General features: G+C 37.1%; 1 protein-coding gene across 3 annotated transcripts in view; it reads left to right on the forward strand.

Annotated features, from left to right (window-relative positions):
* NCAM2 (neural cell adhesion molecule 2) overlaps positions 1-26,791 on the forward strand; it is a 410,155-nt gene extending 383,364 nt beyond the window's left edge. The window contains exons 16-18 of one of the 3 annotated variants that reach the window (XM_040338816.1): positions 10,215-10,419; positions 16,926-17,042; positions 26,407-26,791. In XM_040338816.1, coding sequence (XP_040194750.1) covers positions 10,215-10,419; positions 16,926-17,042; positions 26,407-26,518 — 434 coding nt within the window. In that variant the 3' untranslated portion in view covers positions 26,519-26,791. The remainder of the gene's footprint in view (positions 1-10,214; positions 10,420-16,925; positions 17,043-26,406) is intronic. The other 2 variants (XM_040338817.1, XM_040338818.1) reach the window with 2 other exon arrangements.
* Positions 26,792-27,280: the final 489 nt, after the last annotated feature.

A 27,280-nucleotide genomic window follows, 5' to 3' on the forward strand; every position in this document is an offset into this window, starting at 1 on the left:
TCCTAAAGTCAGAGACCTTAGAAAGTATGCAGTGGTAATGTGCAGACACCTTGTGAGGTCTCCCAGCACCTGAATTCATGTTTTAATACATTCTTGAAAGGTAAAAGATAAGAGGTGGCACACTTAGACAGCTGTGCAGAAATGCAATGAGTATGCAAAGTTGCAAATTGATGAGCTCTTTAGTGTGCTGTGTGTGTTACTTTGTTAGAACATTCCATGAGTACAGAATTAAGTGTGGAAAATGTTAGCAAATTTCATTCATCCTAATCAAATACAAACATACATACTGCTCCTTGGGGCACACTCATTTGTAGTTCTTCAAACATCACTGCCTTTCATATACACTATTCAGACCTCCCCTCACTCACCAAATGCCCAGCCATGTTTTCAGAACTATACCACTTACCCTCCTCCAGAAAGCATTAGAGGCCCTTTTGGCATTGGTTCTCTTTCCTAGAAATACAACACACCTTGCCTCATTACTGTGTTGTAAACGCACAGGCCGAGAGCCTTTCACCCAGACTTGAGACCACCTTTAATGATATATCAGCCACCTGTAACTTCTCAGCACAAGGACAATAAAGTAATATCTCCTTGATCCTAAAGAAGGGAAGGATGCCACCCTGTGTCCTAGGTACCACCCAAACACTCTAGTAAATGTGGACCATAATTTAAGGTTTTTGCTAAACTTATCGCTAACAGAATCCAATCTTATATTCCCTCTTTGAGTCACACCCAACAAGTTAGTCTGACCCCTTTGGAGAGGCCTGTGATAACACAGTACATATAATAAAAGAGGGTGAGCTGGAATTTCCTGACATCTACTTACAGATTGGCATACCCCCTCTTCTCTTGTGGAAATTCCTGGTACTATGTTATAACCCTACTGTCACGGTACTACTAGTGTGAGCCCACAGATGAGCAGGTGACAGGGATCCCCCAGGGTGTAGAATCTAAGAGCCAGCCCAGTATTCTGCCAGAGACCCTCTCATGAGAGTTTGGACTTAGCTGCGTGATGACCCCAGGTCACGACCCCCTGGTTCACCCTGCTCATGGGGAGAGTACCCGAATGGACAGTGCAGGCACAAATGGATGAATGGAGCAGAAGGAGAGCCACATAACGAGCCAAGGTCAGGGCGGGCAGCAGACATATACTTATTTCAGAGAACTAGCTGAGTCAGTACAAAAGAGATCAGTCCACAAGGCAGTTAGGTTAGAAATTATTGCACGGAAGGGGCTCAGGGACAAGTGTTACTCAAGGAACCAGAAACTGGTCTGAGTGGAATATAAATAGGGCGACCCATGGGAGGCTGGACAGGTAGTAGCAAGAAGGAAGGTATATTAACCATCAGGTGAAGCCGGCCAAACCTAGCTGCTAAGGTAATGCAGCAAGAGCAGAGCACAAGCTTGTGGAACCATGGTTACCAGCAGACCTACGGCAGCAAAAGGTAAAAAACGTATGCAACCAGTAAGACACAGATAAACTCCGCAGCTGATCTGTGACACCTACTACAGCTCCTGCTGTTCATGCCAACATGATCTCATGGCCATTGTTAGCAATGGAACATCTTGATTCAAAATAACCCCACCATACAGTGCTTTTCTAAGTGGGCAGCAACACAAAACCCAGACAACATGCTGTTGTAGTTTGTATGCCCACATATATTCTCTCCATTCTGTTACCCCCCCCCCAGGAACCCTTGCCTTAGTACACAGAATATTTACAGGTATACACTTATTCCCATCTACTTATATCCTTGTCAACCCTGTGTTTCCCACATGAACCAATTTACAATGTGGGACATTTTTGGACCATACTTGGTTGTTGATATTTTCTCTCAGAGATTGTGTAGCCTTTTGTCTGGTCAATTCCTGTGCTAAACGTCAACTCCCTGTACAGTTTCCTTATTTTGTTTGGTACTATAAATGTTCAATAAACTTTGACTATTTATAAACAAAACAGCAGCAAAAACAAACTCAGAGAAGTGGTGCCTCCCCAAATCGCAATTGTTAAAAGCACATTAGGTTGGGTGTTGAGTAATAAACTATAACCCTTTTGTATTGTACACACTGACATCATTACATACAATACAGGACCAAAGTTCTGCATTTTGCACAAGGAGGGTGAGGTCCTGCCACAGCCTGAAGCTTCTTAGAGAAGATCAGTGGAAATAAGATAAGTATTACTGCCTTGTCCTCTACCCATGAACATAACAAACATTTAACTAGGAAAAAGAAAAACCGTGCCAACCAAATTGTTTCTTATACTCAGCAAGCAAAGCTAGCATAAATATAACAGTGTGAACAGAGTCCAAAATAAATTTTGAATGAACGCTTAAATGGTTAGGATCAAGACGAACAGGTGCACTTGACATCCGTGGAGACCACCACCACATGGAGAGCAGCTTACCAAATGACAGATAAAGACAGCAGTGTATAGTAATCCAACATCAAATGGATGCAGGGTATTCCAAAGCCACAATAGGATGTCGTCGGGTCATGGAAGCTCTAATCCGTATCATACAATCCGTCTGTGGGTCATAAATTAAATTAAAAAAACGGACCATAGCGTGATATCATTTAAAAAACAGGTTTAATGAATATAAAATCCTACTTACAAACATCCGTGAGATGCAAACATATACAAAACAAATGCTGGCCGGCACGATAGGAGCCCTTCCTCCTTGTGTTGAACGCGGTGACATCACTGCACGCCATACCAGACCCGTTTCGTCATAAATTGACGTTTTCAACAAACATTTAACGTTTGCAATAAAGCATTCTTTTGTTGATTGGAATACAAATCACAGTTGTTTAAGAACTTTATTGTTCATAATTTAATAATTGCAAGAAAACATGTGGTGGGTAGGTAGAATACTGACAACATATGGATACCCTCTGTCATTTAATGGCAATCAACCTGTCTGCCATTTATGATGATTTATGATGATTAATAATGATCCCATGTCTGTGGGATGTGCATCTTGACCTCAGAAGAAATAAGCATTCTACTAAGAGCAATCACTATTGCTTCTTCCTTCCTATATACCAGTGCTAAAGGTTTGTTGTTGATGTTCTCTCTTTCCTTGTAGAGGCATACTTCCATAACATAGGTGTGTAGAATCCAAGATATTGTAATTAACTTGGCTGGAAAACATTCTGCAGACCTTTAACTCTGGTTGTTAAATGAATACACACAACTTACCTTTTTACACAATTACTAAACCAGTAACCACATTTGTTGTTCCTGTAGCAGAATAAACAAAAAAATCAGAGGCCTTTTTCTCATCACTGTCTTTAAAGTTGCTGTGACAAATACCTTTTTGGAAATGCAGGTGTAAGTATTAAATCGATACAGTGGAGTTCAGTATTTATATTGATTAACTGTGATAAGAGTTTATTAATTCTTCAGATGTCACAGCAAACAGTCTCTTGAGCAATTTTGCAAGCAGCAAGTAAAAATCTCTGTGGGATAAAATGCCATAGATCTTGGCAAATTTTGACAATACCAGTAATTGTCCAGTTAATGGAAAAATATGCTCTTGCATTCCACGACTTAAAAATATAACAAAGAGGATATACTTGACATAAACAAATTTGTGCTGACTGACATTTGAAAAGGAATGGGCTGATTCTTAGATAATATACATTAAAAATATCAACCAATCTATATATCAATCTTTTTTTTTTTCATTTGTTCATAAACATTTTAAGCAAATATAAAAAAGGCACATTCCTCCCTGGACATAATAATGTAAAGAATTCACAGAAAATCAGTAAGCATGTAGCCATGTAGTATTGAGCTAAAGTTTTAACATTTTAAGTGAGTTATTCTATAAATATAAATTAACTTGGTGTTAAAAGACACAAATGAGTTGAAGCTTCACTTTGCAAAGAATAACCAATCACATGCAGGATAACAAATGCATTTTTGCTTGCTTTTTATTGGATGATGGAAGTCAACAGAGCTTCACCGTTTTCACTTAACTCTGAGGCTAGCACTTGAAAAGTAAACAGCATATTTGCCTTCAGAAAATCAATTTCAAAGCCTTCTGCTCATCTTCTGTAGCCCAAATTAGGAGAATTTAGAGGTTTGTTTACAAAATACTATTCACTTATTTCAATAGCAACTCTTTTATAATTAGTGGTCATAAAGGTTGATTTTTTTTTACCTTAAACCCTGTGATGAGAGAGTGGGGGGCAGGTCAGAGAGCCACCCTGACTATGCCAATAGAGGCAGACAGGGAAGCTCAGAAGTGAGCCTGCACATGTGCCCACATAAGAAGCATATTTCTATGGGGTCACCTGCTGAAGAGGAGGAGCCAGAAGCACCCTGGTGGGGAACAGAAGAAGAAGAGGACTGGGGCTGCTCTGTGCAAAACTATTGCACAGAGCAGGTAAATATAACATGTTTAATCTTTAAAGGTTTATTATCACTTTAAATCATTTCTAACCCAAGAACAAAGTTGATTATATTGCAACTGGCCAGTCCTTAGATATGATGGTTGCATTTGTTTTATTTTTCAGGCTTTTGGTCCTTTATTTTAACTTGGGGGTCTGGCCAGTACCACATTTATTGCCGTAGAGTGACAACGTTAACTCATTATACTGTTTCTTTAGAGATGCAGCATGGTCACCCCAGGACAGGATTAAATATATGCCCCTTTATCTTCTTAACAACACGGAGGGGTGTTCTGTAGTCCACTAAAATATTCAGGTTCAGTGCTAAATAACAAGTGTGCTGCACAAACAAAGATTAGGTACCTGTATAGTTCAGAGGATTTTTGATAGGATCAACATTTTTTTTTGCACATATTGAACAGATATAACAAATACTTTTAAGTGTACATTTATGTATCACCCTTCAATATTACCACTGACACAAACTTACAATTGTCAGTCTGAAAATGACTGCTTAGGCAGTGGTAGCCAATCTGTATGTCAAACAATACCTGCTTCTGGTTGTGGCATAATGCCAGGAATAGTGGGGAAACAACATTGTGGTAGCGCCTGCTGGGAAATCAGTTCAAGTGGCAGATAAATACTACAATTTCTGTGTATGGGGAATGATAAAGCCATGCATTTTTACTTTACAATTTGTCCAGAAAAGTTTTTATTGAGGAGAAAATATGTCAAGCATAATTAAAACAAGAACATGCCATACAGAGATGAACACAAGACATAGTATCCCTTCAGGCAATGTCAAACACAGTATACATATATAGTCAGTAAATGAGTGGAAGTATATCATGTTTGGAATAACAACAGATCATGCTGCAATCCAATGTACAACTTAAAACTCAACAAAAGAGAAACACAGGGTCACAGGGACATCCAGGCTACAGATGAGTGGGTTTGAAAGTTCTTTTACTGTACCTCAAGGCTCCTAGACCTAGAGGTTAACTTGGGATAGCATCAAATGAGTCAATTCCACATGCAGGCTTACCAGGTCCAGCTGTAATGGTGTCATTAGGCCTGTGATTACAATTTCCCTTGTTACAGACACAAATAGAAAAATAATAAATGCCTTTGTTTTTATTTTTGCTTTTTGTGTCCAAGTGAAGCGCCTTTCCTTCACTTTCTGTTCCAGAAACCCAATAATAAATGAGAATATATCTCCAAAATGGGGGCAAATCCTCTCTTCAAAAATTGTCACCTGACATGGTGTCCATGTTTAAATATTTCTCTTTTATTACCATTCAAGTGACAACTATACAGTTTTTGAATTCCTATCACTTTCTGCCCTGTTATCAATGATCACTGGAAAACATAGAGATGGCAGGGCTTCTTCACTGTATCCTAAACTGAAAATATTTGATTTTAGATATGCTTTAAATGGGCACCACAGTAGAGATTTTGCATAGAAGGTCAAGGTGTTCAGATATTAAAATTGTGTAATGTTACCTGTTTTAGTTATATTAGGTGCTGCTTTTGTGGTCTCTGAAATCTATTTGCATTTTCATCTTAAGACCCCTTTCACACTGAGGAGTTTTTCAGGCATTACATTGCTAAAAATAGCGCTGCTATACCGCATGAAAAACTCCTGCCCAGCCTTCTCAATGTGAAAGCCTGAGGGCTTTCACACTGAGGCAATGCACTGGCAGGAGAGAAAAAAATCTCCTGCAGGCAGCATCTTTGGAGCGGTGAGAGGAGCCGTGTGTATACCGCTCCTTCACCGCTCCTTCCCATTTAAAACAATGGGAAACCGCGGTAATACCACCCGCAATACACTTCTGCACATTGCGGGTGGTATTAACCCTTTTTCGGGGGTTAATACTGCACCGCTAGTGGCCGAATTTCCCGGCAATTCCGACGGTATATTTTTAGCGGCGCTATACCGCCACCGCGCCTCCCGCCCCAGTGTGAAAGGGGCCTAAAGCTGAACTCCAGGCATAACCCTGGACATCTTTACATCTTTGCAAAGAGATAGGCTTTAAATATTTTCACTTTAAAGCAAATTAATTTACCAGTGAAGCATGTTTGCACCATTAATGAAAACTTTACACAAATACAAACACCAATATATATTTATTTTTTTCATCTCAGCAGGATTCCTGCATTTTGATGTTCCTAATTAATGAGTCTTAATGAGTTAATTTAATGACTTAACAGAGATTTTGGCACCAAATACCTGCTGTGCTTCCCTTGATTGCTGCTAGCTTAATAGAATATAAATTCTGTGATTAAAAGATATATAATCAACCTATAGGAAATGTCTCATACTGTTCATCATCTCAGGTCATTAAATGAAGTTGCATCTATGCTGTTTTTCATTGATTTCATTCCATATTGCAGAAGCTCAATGGAATACATTTCTGTCTTATCTTCTGCCAATAATCTAAACTATAAAGTAATTTCTCCTTTCTCCTTCATGTCACTGATTCATACTAGATGATATTTTCGAATTCATAGAAGCAGGAAAACAAAATGCAATATCAAGCAGTGCTTAAAGAATAAATCCTCCAGTATTTTCTGCCTATCAGATATTGTGCATTTGCCAAACATGTTAGAATTGTGACTAGGGTTACTATGAATATTTGTTTATTTCCAAATTTTTTAACCTAAAGAGAACTAGCCACAAAAAGGTTTTTGCAAGAATTTTCTAATTTACGTAGTATTTAAGTAAAACTAAAAGCAATTTTTTTTAGATGTAGATAGAATGGTGAGGGGTTATGAACTACTGTCAGGCTTGTTTTAGGGAGATTCACTCTTTCCAATAGTCCTGATCATTAATGTCATGGGAAATTAAAGTGAGTGTAAATCCAAAAACCCACCAAAACATGAATAATCTACATGAAAGGAAATGACAGTGAATTCTCCCTAATGAAACACAGATGCCAATAATAAAAAAAAAAAACCTTCTCCTATTATAACAACATTAGAGTTGAGCGAACCCGAACTGTAAAGTTCGAGTTCGGTACGGACTTTGGGTTTTTCCCAAACCCGAACCCGAATAATTGGAAAAAGTTTGGGTCCGGGATCGGAGTTCGGGAAAAAAATGCGCGGAGGTCCCCGCAAATTCAATAACCAGACCCTTTAGGTCTGGTATGGATATTAAGGGGAACCTCGCCGTCAATTTAAAAAAAAAATTACGTGCGGTTCCCCCTAAATATCCATAACCAGACCCTTCAGGTCTGGTATGGATATTAAGGGGAACCCCGCCGGCAATTTAAAAAAAAATTACGTGCGGTTCCCCCTAAATATCCATAACCAGACCCGTTATCCGAGCATGTTGACCTGGCCGGCCGCAGAAAAGAGGGGGGACAGAGTGCACACCCCCCTCTCCTGAACCGCACCAGGCCACATGCCCTCAACATGGGGAGGATGTCCCCATGTTGATGGGGACAAGGGTCTCATCCCCACAAACCTTGCCCGGTGGTTGTGGGGGTATGCGGGCGGGAGGCTTATCAGAATCTGGAAGACCCCTTTAACAAAGGGGACCCCCAGATCCTGACCCCCCTGTGTGAAATGGTAATGGGGTACACCGTACGCCTGGTGCGGTGGTTCAGGAGAGGGGGGGCCGCACTCTGTCCCCCCTCTTTTCTGCGGCCGGCCAGGTCAACGTGCTCGGATAACGGGTCTGGTTATGGATATTTAGGGGGAACCGCACGTCATTTTTGTTTTAAATTGACGGCGAGGTTCCCCTTAATATCCATACCAGACCTGAAGGGTCTGGTTATGGATATTTAGGGGGAACCGCACGTCATTTTTTTTTAAATTGACGGCGGGGTTCCCCTTAATATCCATACCAGACCTAAAGGGTCTGGTTATTGAATTGCGGGGACCTCCGCGCATTTATTTTTCTAAAAGTCCGTGTCCCATTGACTACAATGGGGTTCGGGTTCTTTTTTTTTAAAGTTCGGGTTCGGACCCGAACCCGAACATCCAGGTGTCCGCTCAACTCTAAACAACATCCCTATTGGGGAGGTCTCCCGTCACTTCATATCCTGTTGGTGCAACAGGAAGTCAGGGGTATTCTCTCCAAAATGACCAGACAACCAAAGACAATAATTAAAGCCTGAAATAGAACAGAAATAGTCTTTGCACTAGAAATGTCCAATCCAAAGTGAAAGCACACTAACCAAGAAATCTCTTAAAGGGTAGTAAAGGTAAAATAGGTTTTTCCTAAATAGCTTCCTTTACCCTAGTGCAGTCCTCCTTCACTTACCTCATCGTTCGATTTTGCTTTTAAATGTCCTTATTTCTTCTGAGAAATCCTCACTTCCTGTTCTTCTGTCTGTAACTCCACACAGTAATGTGAGGCTTTCTCCCTGGTGTGGAGTGTCATGCTCGACCCCTCCCCTGGAATACAGGAGAGTCAGGACACCCATTAACACACAGCTCCTTTCTCTATCTGCAACATAGAGAGCGTCCTCACTCTTCTGTATTACAGGGGAGGGGGCGAGCATGACACTTCACACCAGGGAGAAAGCCTTGCATTACTGTGTGGGGTTACAGACAGAAGAACAGGAAGTGAGGATTTCTGAGAAGAAATAAGGACATTTAAAAGCAAAATCGAAGGATGAGGTAAGTGAAGGAGGACTGCACTAAGGTAAAGGAAGCTATTTAGGATTTTCTTTTTACCTCTTCAACCCCTTTAATGAGAATGCTTAATGTAAAACAATCTGGTCAGCACCATACTTCTTGCTGCTCAGTAATCAATGGGAAATTGATAGCTATGAAAACAAAAGAGAATACGAGTGCACAGGCTCATGGTGCAATAACATATTTTATTGGATATAAAAGAATAAAATCGATACACTAACAAGTGAAGGTGAATAAACAGTGTCAAACAGTTCCTCCAATAGAGAGCCTTAGCGGGCGACACATCCGTGCTTCAGAGAGGATGAGAAGACGGCTGGATGGGCTGGCTCCCCAGACACAGGCCCATCAAGCAGCTTCCGACAGGACACAAGTGAGACGCTCACTGACTGAAGGAGCAGGAGAGGGTTGTGGGGCGCCTATAAAACTTGTCCCAGGGAGAGCTCTGGTAAAGCCCTAATAAATAAAGCCTGACAGGAGTTTCTCTGCAGCCTCTGCTATTTCCCTGGATTGTTACATTAGGTGAAAGAAAGTCAGTGGCTTAGAAACATAGAAGAGTGATGGCAGTAAAAAAGAACATGTGGTCCATCAAGTGTGTCCTTTATTTTTATATTTATGTAAAAAGGATGCATTTTTATATCATTCTAAACCAAGATGGTGTGGATTCAAGGAGGAAATGGAGTGGAGTAAGTGAGCAATAAGTACATAGAGATTGGGAAGAAAGAACAATAGGAAAGCATTTTTTATTATGAATAATGTTATTTTTCTTGAAATGGTAAACCTAGCCTTTAAAAAGAACACTAAAATACAACAATACACAGGTGAATGCACATTGAAAAAAAATATTGATAACATATGCATTTTTAAAAATCCTCATTCTAAATTGTTTTCAATTTAACACAATATGAAGTAAGCTGTTGACTTGTTTAATAGGTCTGACAAAAAATGACACTGAAAGATTTACTAGGATCCCTGTGTCAGCTTTCAGAGTCAATCTGTCTGTTTCCAATTCCTTAGATTATATTTTGTGTTCAATTATGGCACAACATTTCTAAAAATGTATATAATTAATGCAGAATACAGTTGCAAGAAAAAATAAAGATGTTTATTATTAAAATAGAATCAAAAGTTATTACTGTTTTGTGAAATATATGTTTTTTTTTTTCTTAAAGATACTCTTTTCAATGGCCTTGGAATTGGAGCAGTCATCGGTTTGGCAGTAGCAGCTCTCCTGCTAATTCTTGTTGTGACGGATGTCAGTTGCTTCTTCATGAGACAGTGTGGATTGCTTATGTGTATAACCAGACGGATTTGTGGAAAAAAAACTGGCTCCAGTGGAAAAAGTAAAGAATTAGAAGAAGGAAAAGCTGCATACTTGTGAGAAAAAAAAAAGTGTTTTTTTTTTCTGCTTATGCCTAATAGAATGTGACGATTCCTTTCTGTAGGCTTAAACACAGTCTTCTGTATTTAAAATAATAATAGTGTAACAATTTGAATGATTATTTTAATAGGTTTGTGAAGCAGATAATATGTCAGCTTTTTACTAACCTAAAGAAAGAAGAGTTAAGACTGTCAGAATGGATTTCAGTCACCCGAACGGTAGAGATCCAGAATGGGGACACCCTTAGCTGGACATCACTACCAAGCTGAAGGGGGTTCTCATGTTTTCAATAAAAATGAAATACCCTTCAAATATTATTTTATATTAGTTAAATAAGTACATATTTATTTTTTTACACATGAATTCATAGCATTCCAGAAAGTGAGTATTAGTTATTTTTCGTGTTGATCTTTTTGGAAGAGTAATATGAAAGGTATGTTTGCTTTGTAGAGCAATTTGTATTAAAGCTGTGCCAATGCCATGTACAAGCAGACACCCCCTGGTGTTTAAATATTAGTTCATCCTTCTTATGTAGTGCCAAATCCAGAATTCTGCTTGCCCCCTTTCCCTCTTGCCTCCTGGTGTAAGTCTACTAATCACTGTGATAAGTAGACTTACTGACCAATATTGAGACACAGGTGGCAGGGTTATGCTCATGAAATGTGCATGCCAGAGAAAACTTTGGGATTTGGGTCTAATGGTTGCTCAGTGAGAATTATACCATTTGTCCTTTTGCAGAATTAATATCACTTCTGTTTCACTTTAGGACCATAAATAAAGTTATTACTTTGGGTAACTCTTTTATAACATGTATTCTTCCTGAAAAATGTATGGTTTTAGGAAATGGTTTCAAATGAGTCATGTGACACTACACTTCTGGGCTACTTTTATAAAGTGGTTGTCAACAAAAGTAGGAACATTCTTACAAGATTTTCACTTATACAGAAAAAAGCATTTGAGCTTAAAGGTCTGAGGTCTTTCAATTTTGTTTATTAGTTCTATTCTTGTATTGAGGAAGGGGAACTGCCTGTTGTATGGGAGGAAGTATAAAAGACTCCATCTTTTTTTTATTATTTGTTTTCCCTTATGTATAAATAGACAACTACTTACAACACAAAAAGGATAAGCACAAAAGCAGATTTGTAATTTTTCACCAGAAATTTTTGATGACTTTTTGCATTTATTATGACCATACTAAAATGATGAACATGTATAAGCTATTTAAAAGCACTAAACATAACATTTACCCTGTAAACGATCCTTGCTCTAAACTAACATATTTCTAATGTCTCCTGATGTTCCATTGTCTGTAAAGTTCTGTAAACTTTAGTATCTGTGCATATTTTTTTATTAAAAAGTGTTGCATTCATAAATGGGGATACAGAAAGTTGAAAAATTTAAAATTATAAATAAAAAGTTAAATATTTCTTAACAACAAACATCTCCTCTCTTATTTTTCTTTATCCTGGATAAATAGAATGTGTTCCTATGTTCCATATTTAGGAAAAAAATGATTACCAGTATATTGATTAGCATACTTATTGAAGGCTGTCAGTACTTTCAACAGAGTGATAAATCCTTTGTTGGGACAGTTGCTCTTGACTTGATATTACATCCACAGTCTTTGAACTGTCATATTTCTCAAAAGCATAGATTGTACTAAAGTTAATAAGATGCAATCTGAAGAACAGAAAAGTGTGTCATTGGAATGGAAATGTACAATTGAAAACACTCAATGTACTGAACACTTTGAAATAGAGTGTGTGTATATATATATATATATATATATATATATATATATATATATATATATATATATATATATATATATATATATATATATATATATATATATATTATTATTATTATTATTATTTATTAATCATTTTTACTGGATATTGAAATAACTCAAATTGTTCTTCTTTCTCAAGAGGTCTTATCTGCTAGCATATGTGATACATATTCTTCTTTTGTTCCACATTCCATTGTTGTTAGAATATTAGAACTTTATTTAGAAGTACAGTATATCACAGACAGAGAATAGTTCTACTTTTCAGTTTTGTAAATGGTTAGCCAATTTTAATAGTTCCCAAAATAGGCGAACAATGTAAGAGCTTTGTGTTGAAGAAACACTTAATATTATGTATATAGGGCATATGCAATTCATTGTCAAAGCCGGCACACTGCAGAGATTGCAGAGATTATTGTGGTGTGTATGTTTAAGGATCTTGGTGTGTAAAGTTTAGGATAAACATGCAAGGGTGTAGAAAATCATGGTCGTCACAGTGGAAACATTGGGGCAAATCCACAAAAACGTATCCTAACTTAACTTTTACCATTTAAGTTACACTGGCGGAAAATTTCTACCTAAGTGCCCGATCCACAAAGCACTTACCTAGAAATTTTCGGCCGTGTAACTTAAATGTCACCGGCGCAAGGCGGTCCTCTTCTGCAGGGGGCGATGACAATTTAAATGAGGCGCGCTCCCGCGCCGGCCATACTGCGCATGCTCGTGACGTCATTTTCCCGACGGGCAGCGCGCAAAATTAAGTTACGCCGGGCTTTGTGGATTGCGACGGGACAATAAAGTTGCGTCGGGTAAAAAAAAAGTTACGCGCCTAAAAATAAAATTCAAAATTTTTAAAAAATAGCGGCGATCGAAAAAAAGGTCTGTTTTTACAAGGTGTAACTAGTTTACACTTTGTAAAAGCATCCCTAATTTTTACGTATGCAAATGTAAACTTACGCAGAAAAAACAAAGCTGAAAAGCATTGTGGATCTCCGTAAGTCCTCATTTGCATACGCAAAGCGGCATTTCAACGTGAAATGCCCCCAGCGGCGGATGCGGTACTGCATCCTAAGATCTGACAGTGTAAGTGTCTTACAGATGTCAGATCTTCTGCCTATCTTTGGAAAACTGCTTCTGAGGATCAGTTCCAAAGATAGGCACAGGGATACGCAGGCTGAACAGCAGTTCCGCCTGCGTATCCCTTTTGAGGATTTGGCCCATTGCTTTTAAAGAATAGGGGCTGTGATGGGACCAGCACTCCTTTCCCAACCTGTAGCATATGAACCAGATCTGATCTCTGCTAGGCCAGACTAGCCCCGTGCTTCTTATGGCTCTTTCTTAAGGTACAGAGTATGCATTTAAATAGAACAATAAAATGCAAATATGAAGCGACATTGGGGTTGATTTACTAAAACTAGAGTGCAAAATTAATCAGCTTCCAGTTTTTTTTTGTGAAAGCTTAATTGAATAAGCTAAAGTTAAAAGTTGATTGGCTACCGTGTACAGCTGCACCAGGTTTTGCACTCTCCAATTTAAGTAAATCAACCCCATTGTTTCTAAAAAGTAAGAATTTACAATGCAATTTATTTAATTATTCATTAAAAAAAATACTACTGATTGATAGGCAAGTTGATTGGGGCAGTATTTAATTGACACTACTAGTTTTTAATTTACTAATAGTTTTAGGCTTGTCATTTTCTAATTGAATTGCAATTGTTTTTCTTTTTTGATGCTCATTTGTTAACACTTTGGTGAAAATCTAGACTCACCGTTTAGAAATATTCATAAATCTGGAGATGAAAATACACACCTCTGTTCCAAATAGATTCATTTTTTTCTTTAACCCAAGTTTTTCTTCAAGTCTCATGTCTCAAGTCTTATGCTCTCATTATATGAGTCAGATAGTCACAAAGACAATCCCATTACTTCAATATTTTTAAACTGAATATGTTCCAATCACCCCTAACATAAATGTAAAAGAGTCTGAGGCTATGCTTATAGTATAAAGGCAGAACTTTTTTGTTTGTTGTATTTGTACTGTTTATTGCTATCAACAAAAATTTAAGAAAAAGAAAATCACATATTTTGGGTTGTCCTCAGGTCAGTAATAGGGGGTAAATGTTATAAATGGTGACACTAGTTCTGGTGACCTAGGGGGGTCCTTGTTTTAGCAATGGGACAGGAAGGTAATGTAAATCATCCCAATGAGACACAGATGGCAAAAGGAAAGCCCAAAGGGGGTAGTAACCCCCTCCTTACTCTATCCAAAAGGAAAAAAAAAATGTGCCTATAGTTCTACTTAAAGTATTTATTAAATGCAATAATCTGTGGGGTTTTTTTGTTTTGTTTTTTTTACTTTTTTTACACCACTTACTTTTTTAGTAAAGCGGAATTCTGAAAATAAAAAAATAAACTGAAAACCCAGTTATGTTAATATAATCTCCTGTACAAGATCACTCAGGCTGGGAGAGCATGGGTCAGTTAGGGCAAATTTTGGCTCTTTTTTCTTTGCATCATTTTAACACTGTTTCAATTGATTTTGGACAAAGGGAAACTGCAGCTTGTTTAAGGACGCATTAGGCTTATATTTAAGATCTATTTGGTTCTTGGATTATTTGCAGCTCATTGACAGGTGCTTATGACCTGCAGTTGACCTATTTCTAATGAGTATCTCTCCTCTTTTTTTATCTGCATCAGGCTGCTTCTAGCTACTTTTGCATTCCAATTGACTATTTTGGAGAGAGATGCAGTCCTGATGCAACAAAAGCCCTGATCAAGCTGCTGGTGCTACAGAAGAACATCTGAAGCAGTTTTTTTTCCAGTGACCAGTCATCAGAGTGGGCATTGGCCAATAGCATGATTTTAAAAGAAGAAGAATGTTGAATATATATATATATATATATATATATATATAAATATATATATATATATATATATATATATATATATATATATATATATATATATATATATATATATATATATATATTGTATATATTGTTGCCTTAATATGCATTACACAAATCTCTGTATTATATTAAATACTTTCAGTCCTGTACTCGACTTTGTGGTCACCAATCTGTTACCAGTTTATTATATTTAAGATTTAATATCTCAAAGATATAATGTGGGTTAAATTAGAGTTCTTTGACCCAGAGTGAAAGCTTTAACACAATAACATTTATTGGGGAGTAGTTGAAAATCTATATAATGCACAACCATTTATCTATAGTCTACACCAAGGGAGAAAATATTAGGTTAAAATAAAAGAATTACATGAAGGAATACAGAGTATATTCCTTAAAACATTAATCTACAAACATATTCAGTTACAAGTAAAAGGCAGACCTTTCCCATATTTACCCTTTGGTTCCATTCTGATGGCTACTCTCCCATAAAGTGAATTTCCCTTCCATCTAGTCTGCGTATATCATTACAGGCTGATGCCTCATTGGTTGGCATAGTGTGGCTCTTGATTGAAGGGCTTACCTATTACTGGTTCAGGACTGGCTACATCTCCAATCCATATATTTTGCATAAGTCAGCCCCCTTTAATGCAAATCCTTGTAAATATTCTGAGCAGGAGATATTCTTGAATTTTTCCTAGGAAGATAAGTATTGATTACGGGTTGGCCTCCCTTAATTGCATATCCCAGCATGGGTGGGATCCTTTGAAGTGAGTATGTGTAAAACAATGAGGTTTGGATCCCATGACTTGTATACACAAGCCTAGGCACCAAAGTGTCTGCTTTAACAGGCACTTCTGAGACGCCATGTTACGTGCCTTCCATAGATGCAAGCTAAATTAATTATATTCATAATTACAATATTTACAGCTATTAATGGAGATTTAATATAAACTCATAAGGCAACAATATATGAGGGAGAGAAGAGAGAAAGAGAGAGAGAGAGAGAGAGAGAGCGAGAGAGAGGGGGGGATTACTGCCAAGATCCTGAGATTTTTTTGCCTGGAATTCTGCAAAAACCCATGCTTCTGTGATTATACTATATAGTGTTCAAAATGGACTCGTAATTAGGCCCTAGACCTCCATGGAAGATAAAATACAACTATTGCTTAAATGGTCCATCATGTTACAAATATGATTTATATGTGCTTCTAAAACACATAATGCTGAACCCATTACATATCCCTTTGGCTTAGAAGACTATGTTCTCATGTGCTAAAGGCAAGAGCAAGGCAATGGTAATGCACATGTGATAAGTAAACATACAGCAATTGACAGTGTTGCTCTAAATAGTCATTTGGCCAAATCAAAGTTGATTTTGGAAATATTTAATAATAGAAAAAGTGCAGAAGCCATGGTACCATTTTTTTTTTGAATAATAAAAAACAAATAACGTTTTAGTATAGTATATTTTACATTCTAAGGACCTGTTTTTATGGGCTTTAGATATATCTCAGTGGGCAAATTCAGCCGATTGACTTGCAATTGGTGGATATGTCACAGTTCATTGACAGCTGCATTTGACCTGCAGTTGACCTCCCTTAACCTGCTTCAAAATTTAATATTTTGGAATCGCTTTGACTTTTATGGGGTGAGAAGTAGTTCTGACAAGAACAAAAGCCCTTCGACACAGGCCCTCTATGTATTTTCCTTAATATGCATTCTTGGGCAATATGTTAAATACAAATTTACAGAATAATAAAACTGTGGTCAATACATCATTTCAAGAGTGTTTGATATCTTGTAGGAAAGCTGGATCAAAACAGCCAATAGTAGAGATGAGAAGTGAGGATGAAATAATTGCTAATCATGATGGGAGCCCAGTAAATGAACCAAATGAAACAACACCTCTAACAGAACCTGAGTATGTATTTTGTTCTTGAGTTTTTTTCGCCTATAAGGTTTAGCATCAAAGCAGCTAAACATAAGAGGATTTTATGATGTCGGATGCTATCATTCAAATAGCTCTATTTACATAGATCTCTCCCTCTCTCTCTCTCTTATGATCTGCTGTTGCATTTTTGTTTTTCTCTGCGAATAAAAAAGTGTATTTTATGGATACAATATTGGAATAAAAATCTAAGGAGAATCAATATATTTAACAAGTTATCACTCAGTCACCCTACCAATAAATTACTCAATCTATTGCGATGTGGAATTGCTAAATGTGTTGGTTCCATTCCATTAGTTTATAGTCTTTAACTACTTGCCGACCTGCATTCTACGGCGGCAGGTTGGCTCTCCTGCGCGAGAGCCCATAGCTCTACGTCGGCTCCCTCGCAGGCCACTAGGGGCGTGCGCCCCCCGCTCGCCCCCGACTACTGTGCGCGTGCCCGGCGGGCGCGATCGCCACCGGGCACACGTGATCGCTCGTTACAGAGTGGGGACCGGGAGCTGTGTGTGTAAACACACAGCTCCTGGTCCTGTCAGGGGGGGAAATACTGATCCTCTGTTCATACAATGTATGAACAGAAGATCAGTGATTTCTCCAAGTGCCACCCCCCTACAGTTAGAACACACTCAGGGACATACTTAACCCCTTCCCCGCCCCCTAGTGTTAACCCCTTCACTGCCAGTGGCATTTTTATAGTAATACAATGCATTTGTATAGCACTGATCGCTATAAAAATGCCAATGGTCCCAAAAATGTGTCAAAAAATTTGTCAAAAGTGTCCAAAGTGTCCGCCATAATGTCGCAGTACCAAAAAAAATCGCTGATCGACGCCATTACTAGTAAAAAAATATATTAATAAAAATGCCATAAAAATACCCCCTATTTTGTAAACGCTATAACTTTTGTGCAAACCAATCAATAAACACTTATTGCGATTTTTTTTTTAGAAAAATATGTAGAAGAATACGTATCGGCCTAAACTGAGGGAAAAAAAACGTTTTTTTATATATTTTTGGGGGATATTTATTACAGCAAAAAGTAAAAAAATATTCATTTTTTTCAAAATTGTCTCTCTATTTTTGTTTATAGCGCAAAAACTAAAAACTGCAGATGTGATTCAATACCACCAAAAGAAAGCTCTATTTGTGGGAAAAAAAGGATGCCAATTTTGTTTGGGAGCCACGTCGCACGACTGCACAATTGTCAGTTAAAGCGACGCAGTGCCGAATCGCAAAAAGTACTCTGGTCTTTGACCAGCAATATGGTCCGGGGGTTAAGTGGTTAAACTGTATTTAAACACTTCTACTTGCTTCCTTTGTGGTTGGTAAAATATTGTATTGAAAGTGTTTTGTTATAAATCCAGTGATCTTTTCACTTCCTGTGAAAACCTCAAACAATGTTATCAGACCTGTTCAAATCTCCTCTGTGGACTACAGAACACTAGAAAACTTCCTAATGTTATAGAGGAAAAGCGAGGTGTTGTGTAGTCTTGTGCTAGTGTGACAACGCTTCTCTTCCATAGACACATATATCTGACAAAAACAAATGCAGCCAGCACATCTAAGGAATGATAAGCTGCAAAACATTATATTTGATATTTTATTCTAAGGTTTAAATTTGATTTCAAAGTGGGCAACTGTCCACTGAAGATCTTGTTGTGATATGTCTTACATACTATGAAGGCAATGCCAAAATCTAGGATAGGAAGCATTTATAAAATATATATACTTCACAAAAATATATCAGAGAAGCATCATTTAAAAATGCATCAGCTTATTATTTAATTATAACAATTGCAGAATGCCTTACAATGAAAAACATACTGTCATAATAGTAATACTACATTGTAAACACAAAAAATTGTAACGATATTATATGGAAACCCCCAAAAAATTTAAAAATAAATACAAATTGTGACCTACCGGTCTTTGTGGTGGGTACATTAGTCTTTTAGATTCTCTTGGTGATCCTGTCAGTAACATGCTTTTCTGTCCTAGGGTGACAATGTTTACTCAGATACTGTTTCTGTGGTGGAACAGTTGCTCGCCTGACTTGGACAACAAGCACTTTCCCCTCTTCCCTTTTTCATAACATACCAAAGGCCACATATATGCCTTACCCTACAATCCCTATGCTACTATAGACTTGTACAAGGGCATATGGAGAATCTTGTATGGATTTTCTCTTGACCAGGGCAGGTAAACTAGCTGCCTATTTTTTAGTTTAGCTACTATTATCACCATTATTACTCTTTATTATGTTCTGATAAAAATTATAATATATTTTCAAGATGCAAATACCCCTTACTAGGGAAGTTGAAAGGGCCAATACATTTCAATATGAAAGATTGGTATGTGTCTATTTCAGAGGTAGAATACTATTTTATATAGCCAATGACTACTTTTTGTTTAATATAAATGTAATAGTGTGATTCTTTTATAGCATTATCTTCCTTACACAGTACTTAATATGGTAGTGTGATGTGACAGGATCAAGGATAAGGATCAAGGAGCTGTGAATATAGTATAATATAAGTCATGCGGGTAGAACAGCATCAATCGTAGGAAGTCTGTAATGTCACTATGATGCGGGTCAAGAGTGTAAAATATTTATAAGATAGCTGAACCTTTAGAAAGTTTAAAGTTGGAAAATAAAATCTTCAGTAGGCCAAGGGCAAAACCTCATTCTACCTACACACTTTCAAAATGTTAATACAGTGTTATATCAGTTTTCTTTAATGAAAGCAAGTACAACAGCCACAATGTACAATACCTTAAGATGTCAATGACTAAATACCTGGTTACGTACATTCTGCAAATAAACCAAGGACAGCACCATTCAGAAAATGCCTAAAGGATTTAGTAACAAAATAGGCAGTACTGGGATAAAAGGGAAAGATTTTATTTTTCAATTGTATTTTAACAATTAAAAAAAAAATATATATACATATATATATATATATATATATATATATATATATATATATATATATATATATATATATATATATATATATATATTATTATAAGAAAGACCACTATTTCCCACATGTAAGACACCAAAGCCAGATGCAGCCCTGTGTGATAGAAGCCTCATTCAAGTGTCACATGACTCATTTTGACTTTTTATTTGGTTATTTTAAAGATACCTGAAGTATATATTGTTTTATGAATACATTTTTGTAATTGTAACTGTTCTTAAGGTGACCCTAAAGTCAAAAACTGACCCCTCTTGCTGTTGCCATAACATAAATTAAAGTTAGACTATTCCATGTTTACCTTTCTAATAAAGCGGGTTTCCCAGAGACCTTCTGTTTGCTGTCTGCCTCTCAGCAGTGCAGGTCGGTTTTTCTTAGTAAAAGGTATTTATCGGCACACACTGCCTGAACAGCCAACCATTGCCTCCCCTGAAAGGCAGAGCCCTCTTAGCTGTACCAAGGAGGCATCAACTAGATAATATCTATGGGTTCCCACCTCAGGAGAAAGGGTACATTTTGACTGGGGGTGGAGGAGTTGACTTTAGGACTGCTTCAACATCTTGTTTTGGCTTGTTTTGTAAATGTCGCTCAGTATAACAATAACTTATTATTGCTGCTAAAAAAAACACAGATTTAATGGAACAATAAGAAGTTTTAAAATTAAGAGTTGTTAAAATTAAACCATTAAGCCCTATTCTTTGCAATAGGAAATAAACAAATATGCAATTGGATGTCTTTGTATACTGTTCATTTAGCTAAGTACATGTTCACTTAGCTTAATAAATAAGGTTTATATGTATTCACTTTGAATACCCAAATATGTGCAGTGGAAACACTGGAAAACAATTTTTTCTGCACAATTGGTTAATCATAATTAACCTGCCTAGCGGTATTCTGACTTAGGGTGAATTTTACATACCAAAAGCGGTAACCCCGAGCCAGACTCTGGATTGAATTGCAGGATACAGGGGAAGTTACTTACCCTGTCCCTGGATCCTGCGATGTGTCCCCGCTGTGTGTGCGAGCTGTCTCCTTGCTCGATTCAACACGCTAGTGACTGCCGAGTGCCGCCGAGCTCTGTTCCCAAGCGGTGCGACGCACGGGGGCGTCGTTCAGCGCCAAATTCAAAAAAGTAAAAACAGTATAGATACAGTATACTGTAATCTTACAGATTACAGTACTGTATCAAATAATTACACATCTCCTTTGTCCCCAGTGGTCTGTCCAGTGCCCTGCATGTAGTTTTATATTATAAAAACTGTTCTTTCTGCCTGGAAACTGGAGATTGTCCATAGCAACCAAAAAGTGTCCATTTATGTCAAAAGTGGTTTTAGACCAGCTAGAAAACAGACATAATAAATTAGAATCACTTGCAGAATTGAGCGATAGCGATTTGTGGGGAAATTCATTACCAAACACTGAAAGTAATAACAGTGACAATTCTTCAACTGAGCAAATGTCAGTGTTTTTAATTTGATTACATTATTGAATAATTTTTATTCTAATTACATTACTATTTGTTATAATTACTTATAGTTATTTATTATATTATAATTTATGATTTTGTGTTTCAAACTTTATCATACCCGAGATGTCTACTAGACTCTTGTTTGGACAGATTTAAGTGAGTTATTCCTAAGAATTACAAGCCTAGAATATAAAACGCCAAATTTCCTTGCAAAATAATGGTACCGCTTTCAGCACCAAAAATCTGAAAGAATCATACCACCAGTGAGGTTAATACAGTCTCACCTAATTTACTAATTTGATTTAATTTTGCAGTGTGGCCAGTATTTGTTTACCAAATACTAATTAACCCCCACTGTAAAACCTTTGAGGCTGATTTAAAAAGCTGCAGTATGGTTGTACTGTGCTTTATACCTGTCCTTTAAGAAGAAAAAGGAAGCAGATTTATAAAACGCAACAATGTGCACAATAAAAATAAATGAAAGTTCTGTAGAAAAAAAAAGTTGAAAGGAGATCATCATCATCATCATCACCCTGAACTGTCAAAACTATGGAACCAATCATGGAGCTCTGTCTGTTGTACTAAGCAAGGGGAGCACTGGGTACTGCGGACCACATGCTACAGCCCACATTTTATGAATGGACTGCAAAGTGTGGGCTATAAAATGGACTTGCACTGGGGCATATAAGGGAGAGCGGGTATCAACTCTCTTATAACATATCCCCTTTGTGTCCATGTCTTGGTTGCAAAGAGCTTTGCAAGAAGAATATCTGTTGCAAAAATGCCACCTTTTTAATGAAAAAGAAGCATGGTTCTACATTGATTTGACGTTTTCAATATCCACTATGTATCTGAGTAATGACAACATTGACACTCTAAAAATAATAAATTACTTATTTAATTTGCAGTTTCGAGATCAATGATGGTGTAAAAAATTAACCAACCCATAAAAACAAAGCTGAGTATGACATAATATAATCATATCAGAAAAAAAAAAATATGGGGACATTAGTTCTGTTGACCCTGGTGACAACCCTTGATTCCCCTCACTTTGGAAGGATTTCCTCTTACTTTCTTTTTTGGTTTTGGGACAATAAGTGAAGGGAAATCTCCCCAGTAGAACACAGATGGCTAAATTAAAAAAGTGCAAAAACAAAACACATACAGTACACTGTGATCTTACAGATTACATTACCTTATCAAATAATTTCACATTCCTTTTGTCCCTAATGCTTTGTCCAGTACCCAGCATGCAGTTGTATATTATAAATACTGTTCTTTCTGCCTGGAAACTTGAGATTGTCCATGGCAATCAAAAAGTGTCCCTTTACGTCAAAAGTGGTTTTAGACCAGCTAGAAAACAGAGATAGTAAATTAGAATCACTTGCAGAATTAATAGTGATCTATAATTTGTCATCAAACACGGAAATTAACAACAGTGACAATTCTGCAACTAAGCAAATTTTTGATTTGATTACATTATATAATAAATTGTATTATTATTATTTGTTATAATTATTTATAGTTATCTATTATATTATCATTTATGATTTTGTGTTTCAAACTTTATCATACCCGGGATGTCTACTAGACTCTTGTTTGGGCATATTTAAGTTATTGCTAAGAAATACAGGCCTACAATATAAAATGCGAAATTTCCATGCAAAACAATGTACCGCTTTGAGACTTAAAAATCTGACATAATCATATCACCAGGGAGTTTACTAGGCTTTCTCTAGGAGAAATGAGAGTGTTGGTGTTACCAGGACAAAAAGGCATCAGGAGCAACAAAACACTGAGGTTGATTTACTAAAGGCAAAAAGACTGTGCACTTTTCAAAGTAAAGTTCCACTCCCCAAGTTCAGTTGCTCCAGAGATTCATAAATGAGGTAAAGCTTCACTGTGCAAAAAATACCCAATCACACGCAAGAAAAAAAATAGCATTTACTAAGCTCTGAAGCAACTGCTCTTGCAGAGAGCAACTGCAGTATATTTGCCTTAAGTTATGCAACACCCACTGTCATAAGTTCTAGTCCTACCCACTCTACTAAAAATGTGTTTTTGTTTTTGTCTGTGTACCTGTTATTTCCTCCTGCAAAAGCAAGTGAGATTAAATCTTCCCTAAAAGACACAGGATATCTTTAAAAATCTTACAGATATTAACCCTTTCTATCTCTATTCAAAACAATTTTGACCAAGCTGCTCCAAACTGTTTACTGCACTAACAGTTATAGCCGATGAGAGCACTGTATACATTGTATGTAATTTTCGGCTACATACAATATGCTGCATAAAAAATGGGTACTAAAGCGCTGATATGAACCAAAAATATTAAAAAGATAAATAAATTATTACAGCTGCAACTATTTTAAAAATGTACTGATATCACCATATGTGCTATATTAACCTCCCTGGCGGTATGATTCTTTCAGAAAAAACATGCTGAAAGCGGTACCATTATTTGCAAGGAAATTTGGCGTTTTATATTGTAGGTCTGTAATTTTTAGAAATAACTCACTTAAATCTGACCAAACAAGATTCTAATAGGCATCCCGTGTATTACATTTTTTTAAAAAGAAAATTATAAATTATAATATAATAAATAATTATAAATAATTATAACAAATAATAATATAATTATAATAAAAATTATTCAATAATGTAATCAAATTAAAATCACTGAAATTTGCTCAGTTGCAGAATTGTTGCTGTCATTATTTTTTTTTTTTTATGACGAATTTCCCCACAAATCGCTATCGCACAATTCTGCAAGTGATTATAATTTATTATCGCTGTTTTTTAGCTGATCTAAAACTATTTTTGACATAAAGGGACACTTTTGGTTGCTATGGACAATCTACAGTTTGCAGGGAGAAAAAAAGGTTTTTATTATATAAAATGACATGCAGGACACTGGGCAGACCACTAGGGACAGGGGGGTGTGTTTTTTTTACATACAGTACTGTAATCTATAAGATTACAGTATACTGTATGTAATGTGTTTGTTTACGTTTTTGAATTTGGCGCCGTTCTCCGTCCCCGTGCGTCGTAACGTCGCAGGGAACGGAGATCGGCGTCACACGGAGGCACTATGTGAATCGAGCGAGGTCCCGCTCGCTCACACAGCGCGGTGGCATCGCTGGATCCAGGGACAAGGTAAGTAAAAAGTGCCTGTGGATTCAGCGAGGCGAGCCGAGACTGACTCGGGGTTACCGATAGTAGCAGGAAAATCTAACCCCGAGTCAGTCTCGGGAAGACCGCCAGGGAGGTTAATAAAGTAATAATGCGCTAAAATCAACCTTCCAATATTACATAAATGTATACACATTCATGGCATAAAAAACAATAGGTGTAAAATTAGAATGCAGCCGTGAAAGTCCAATACTATATGAGAACAAATATTCACCGCCACCACTTAGTGGGTGTACTACTCACCTAACGGTTAATTAGTTGATTGCCAAGAGAAAGGAAAAACACACACATCTATCTTGATTGAGAGAAAAATCCCTGGAGTACTATCCAGATAGGAGCTCACATCAGAGACTGATAATCTTCATATGTAGTGGATAAATATTTCATGACATCTCCGAATGCAGTAATTCTCAAAGAAAAATTAGGACATCATCATTGCGCAAGTTTGCTATGGAACAAGAGCTTTGGATAGCTACACTCACATTTAGCTTGATAGTGTTAAGCCTCGTACACACGACCGAGGAACTCGACGGGCGAAACACAACGTTTTCCTCGTTGAGTTCCTTGTTAGGCTGTCGAGAAACTCGACAAGCCAATTTTCTCCATTCCCATCAAGGAAATAGAGAACATGTTCTCTTTTTGGCCCGTCGAGTTTCTCGACAGTTTCCTCGACGAAAGCGTACACACGACCGGTTTCCTCTGCAAAAAAATATCTCCCAGCAAGTTTCTTGCTGGTTTTTGCAGAGAAACTTGGTCGTGTGTACAAGGCTTAATGCTTATAGAGTGGTCAGTGCTGACAGCAGAATTCCTCTTTTTCCACATCCAGCACGTTCAAGCACCGTGGGTAGTGTCACTGGCTCCTCCCGACCGGTTTCATCACCTGTGATGTAATTTTTTCATGGGTAGCCATGTGACGAATGGACTTAGCATTTATACCATAGCTAGCATCCGGTTGCCATATTAACCTGGGAGTTTTTTTTAGCATCATCATGCTGCTAATAACGTTTACACACTTCACAATTAGTGTAATAAATTACATATTAATTCCAATCAATTTTAATAATATTTTTTTTTTTTTAAGTTAAAACTGAGAATAAAATGAAATGTAGTGAATACACATTCCAACCTGAATGAGCCTATGTAATTCCCGACCAGTGGTGACCAATGGTATTGCACATGAATACAATAACTTACTACAGCCGAATTTACTATGAATAAGATAACTTACTACAGCCAAATTATACAGAATGCAATCAAATTACCTAAAACACATTCTATTTAAAAACCTGATATAATCTGTTTCCCCCTGGTTGGCTAGGGCTGAGAGGGGGGCTGGTGACATCACAGACTCCACCTCAGCCAGTCAGAGGTAGCTTCATTCAAAGAATACAAAGCTTTCTCTGAATGACTGAACAGCGATCAGTTGACTTATTTTGTTCCAGCATCAGGAGGGGAAGGTCTCCAAGGCACCAAGCCACTGCAACTGTTCATGAAGTAAATAGTTAATTTGCACCAGCTTGGTCCAAATAAACTATTTAAAGTAAATGAAACTTGGAGATCAGCTTTAACTAGATTGTTGTAATATTTGTGGTTTCTGCAAATGAATCTCCCTTTTCTTTAATGTTTTTCTATATCAGTTTCATTCTATGCAATTTGTCATGACTTTTTGCTGACCTTTTACATATTTTTCATTTTAGGAAATTACTACTAAAGGAAGAAAATGGGAAAGAAGCTTTGAGTGCCGAAACAATTGAAATCAAAATATCAAATGACATCATCCAAACAAAAGAAAGTGACAGTAAAGCATAGCATGATACAACTTATTATCATACAATATGGGAGATTGGTGACACAAACCCAAATGTCAGTGCTCTGCTGCAGACAATTATTGGCTAATCTTAGCTTTCGATTGTCAGTAAAAGTGTCCATACCTGAAACAACTCACATCTACTGTACTTAAAGATTTTGTTTATTAATTTAGTTTGTTTGTCTGACTGATAACAGTATAAATGTATAAAGTTAAAGATGATTGCAAAAATTCCTTTAATTTATTATAAAATAAAGTGTTCTATTTATAAAATATTTTCTTTTTTTCCTTGTTAAGAAGGCATCCTGTGGTTTGGCAAATGTGCTATACTAATATATAATGCATACTTTTCACACATAGTTCTCTTTTAAGCTATCTTGTAGGTTGAAGACCAGAAAAGCATGTTCTCTAGATGAAGGGAAACCTGTAGAAGTATATATTTATTGTATTAGTGTAGAGTTGTTCTCATCTGTGGGACAATAGAAAAACTGAGTTGCTATATAGTGTAAATTTCTGCATAAGGCATCCTTAGATGTTGTGGCTGCATTTGTTTTCTTTTTCCCGGCTTCTAGTCATTCTTTTTTTATCTGGTAATCCTGTGAATAACATGCTTCTTTTGCCTGTGGGCTATGCTGTATCTTGGGAGGGAGCCATAGTTGGCAAACTGGGCTAATCTTCTGATTCATACAACTAACCCTTCCTCCATGCCTCAACTTGATTACATGGGTGAGGGGGTTTGTATTTTCAATTTAGTTTAAAGGAAG

Source organism: Rana temporaria, chromosome 2 (genome assembly GCF_905171775.1).
Source record: "Rana temporaria chromosome 2, aRanTem1.1, whole genome shotgun sequence".
NCBI classification, from domain to species: domain Eukaryota; kingdom Metazoa; phylum Chordata; class Amphibia; order Anura; family Ranidae; genus Rana; species Rana temporaria.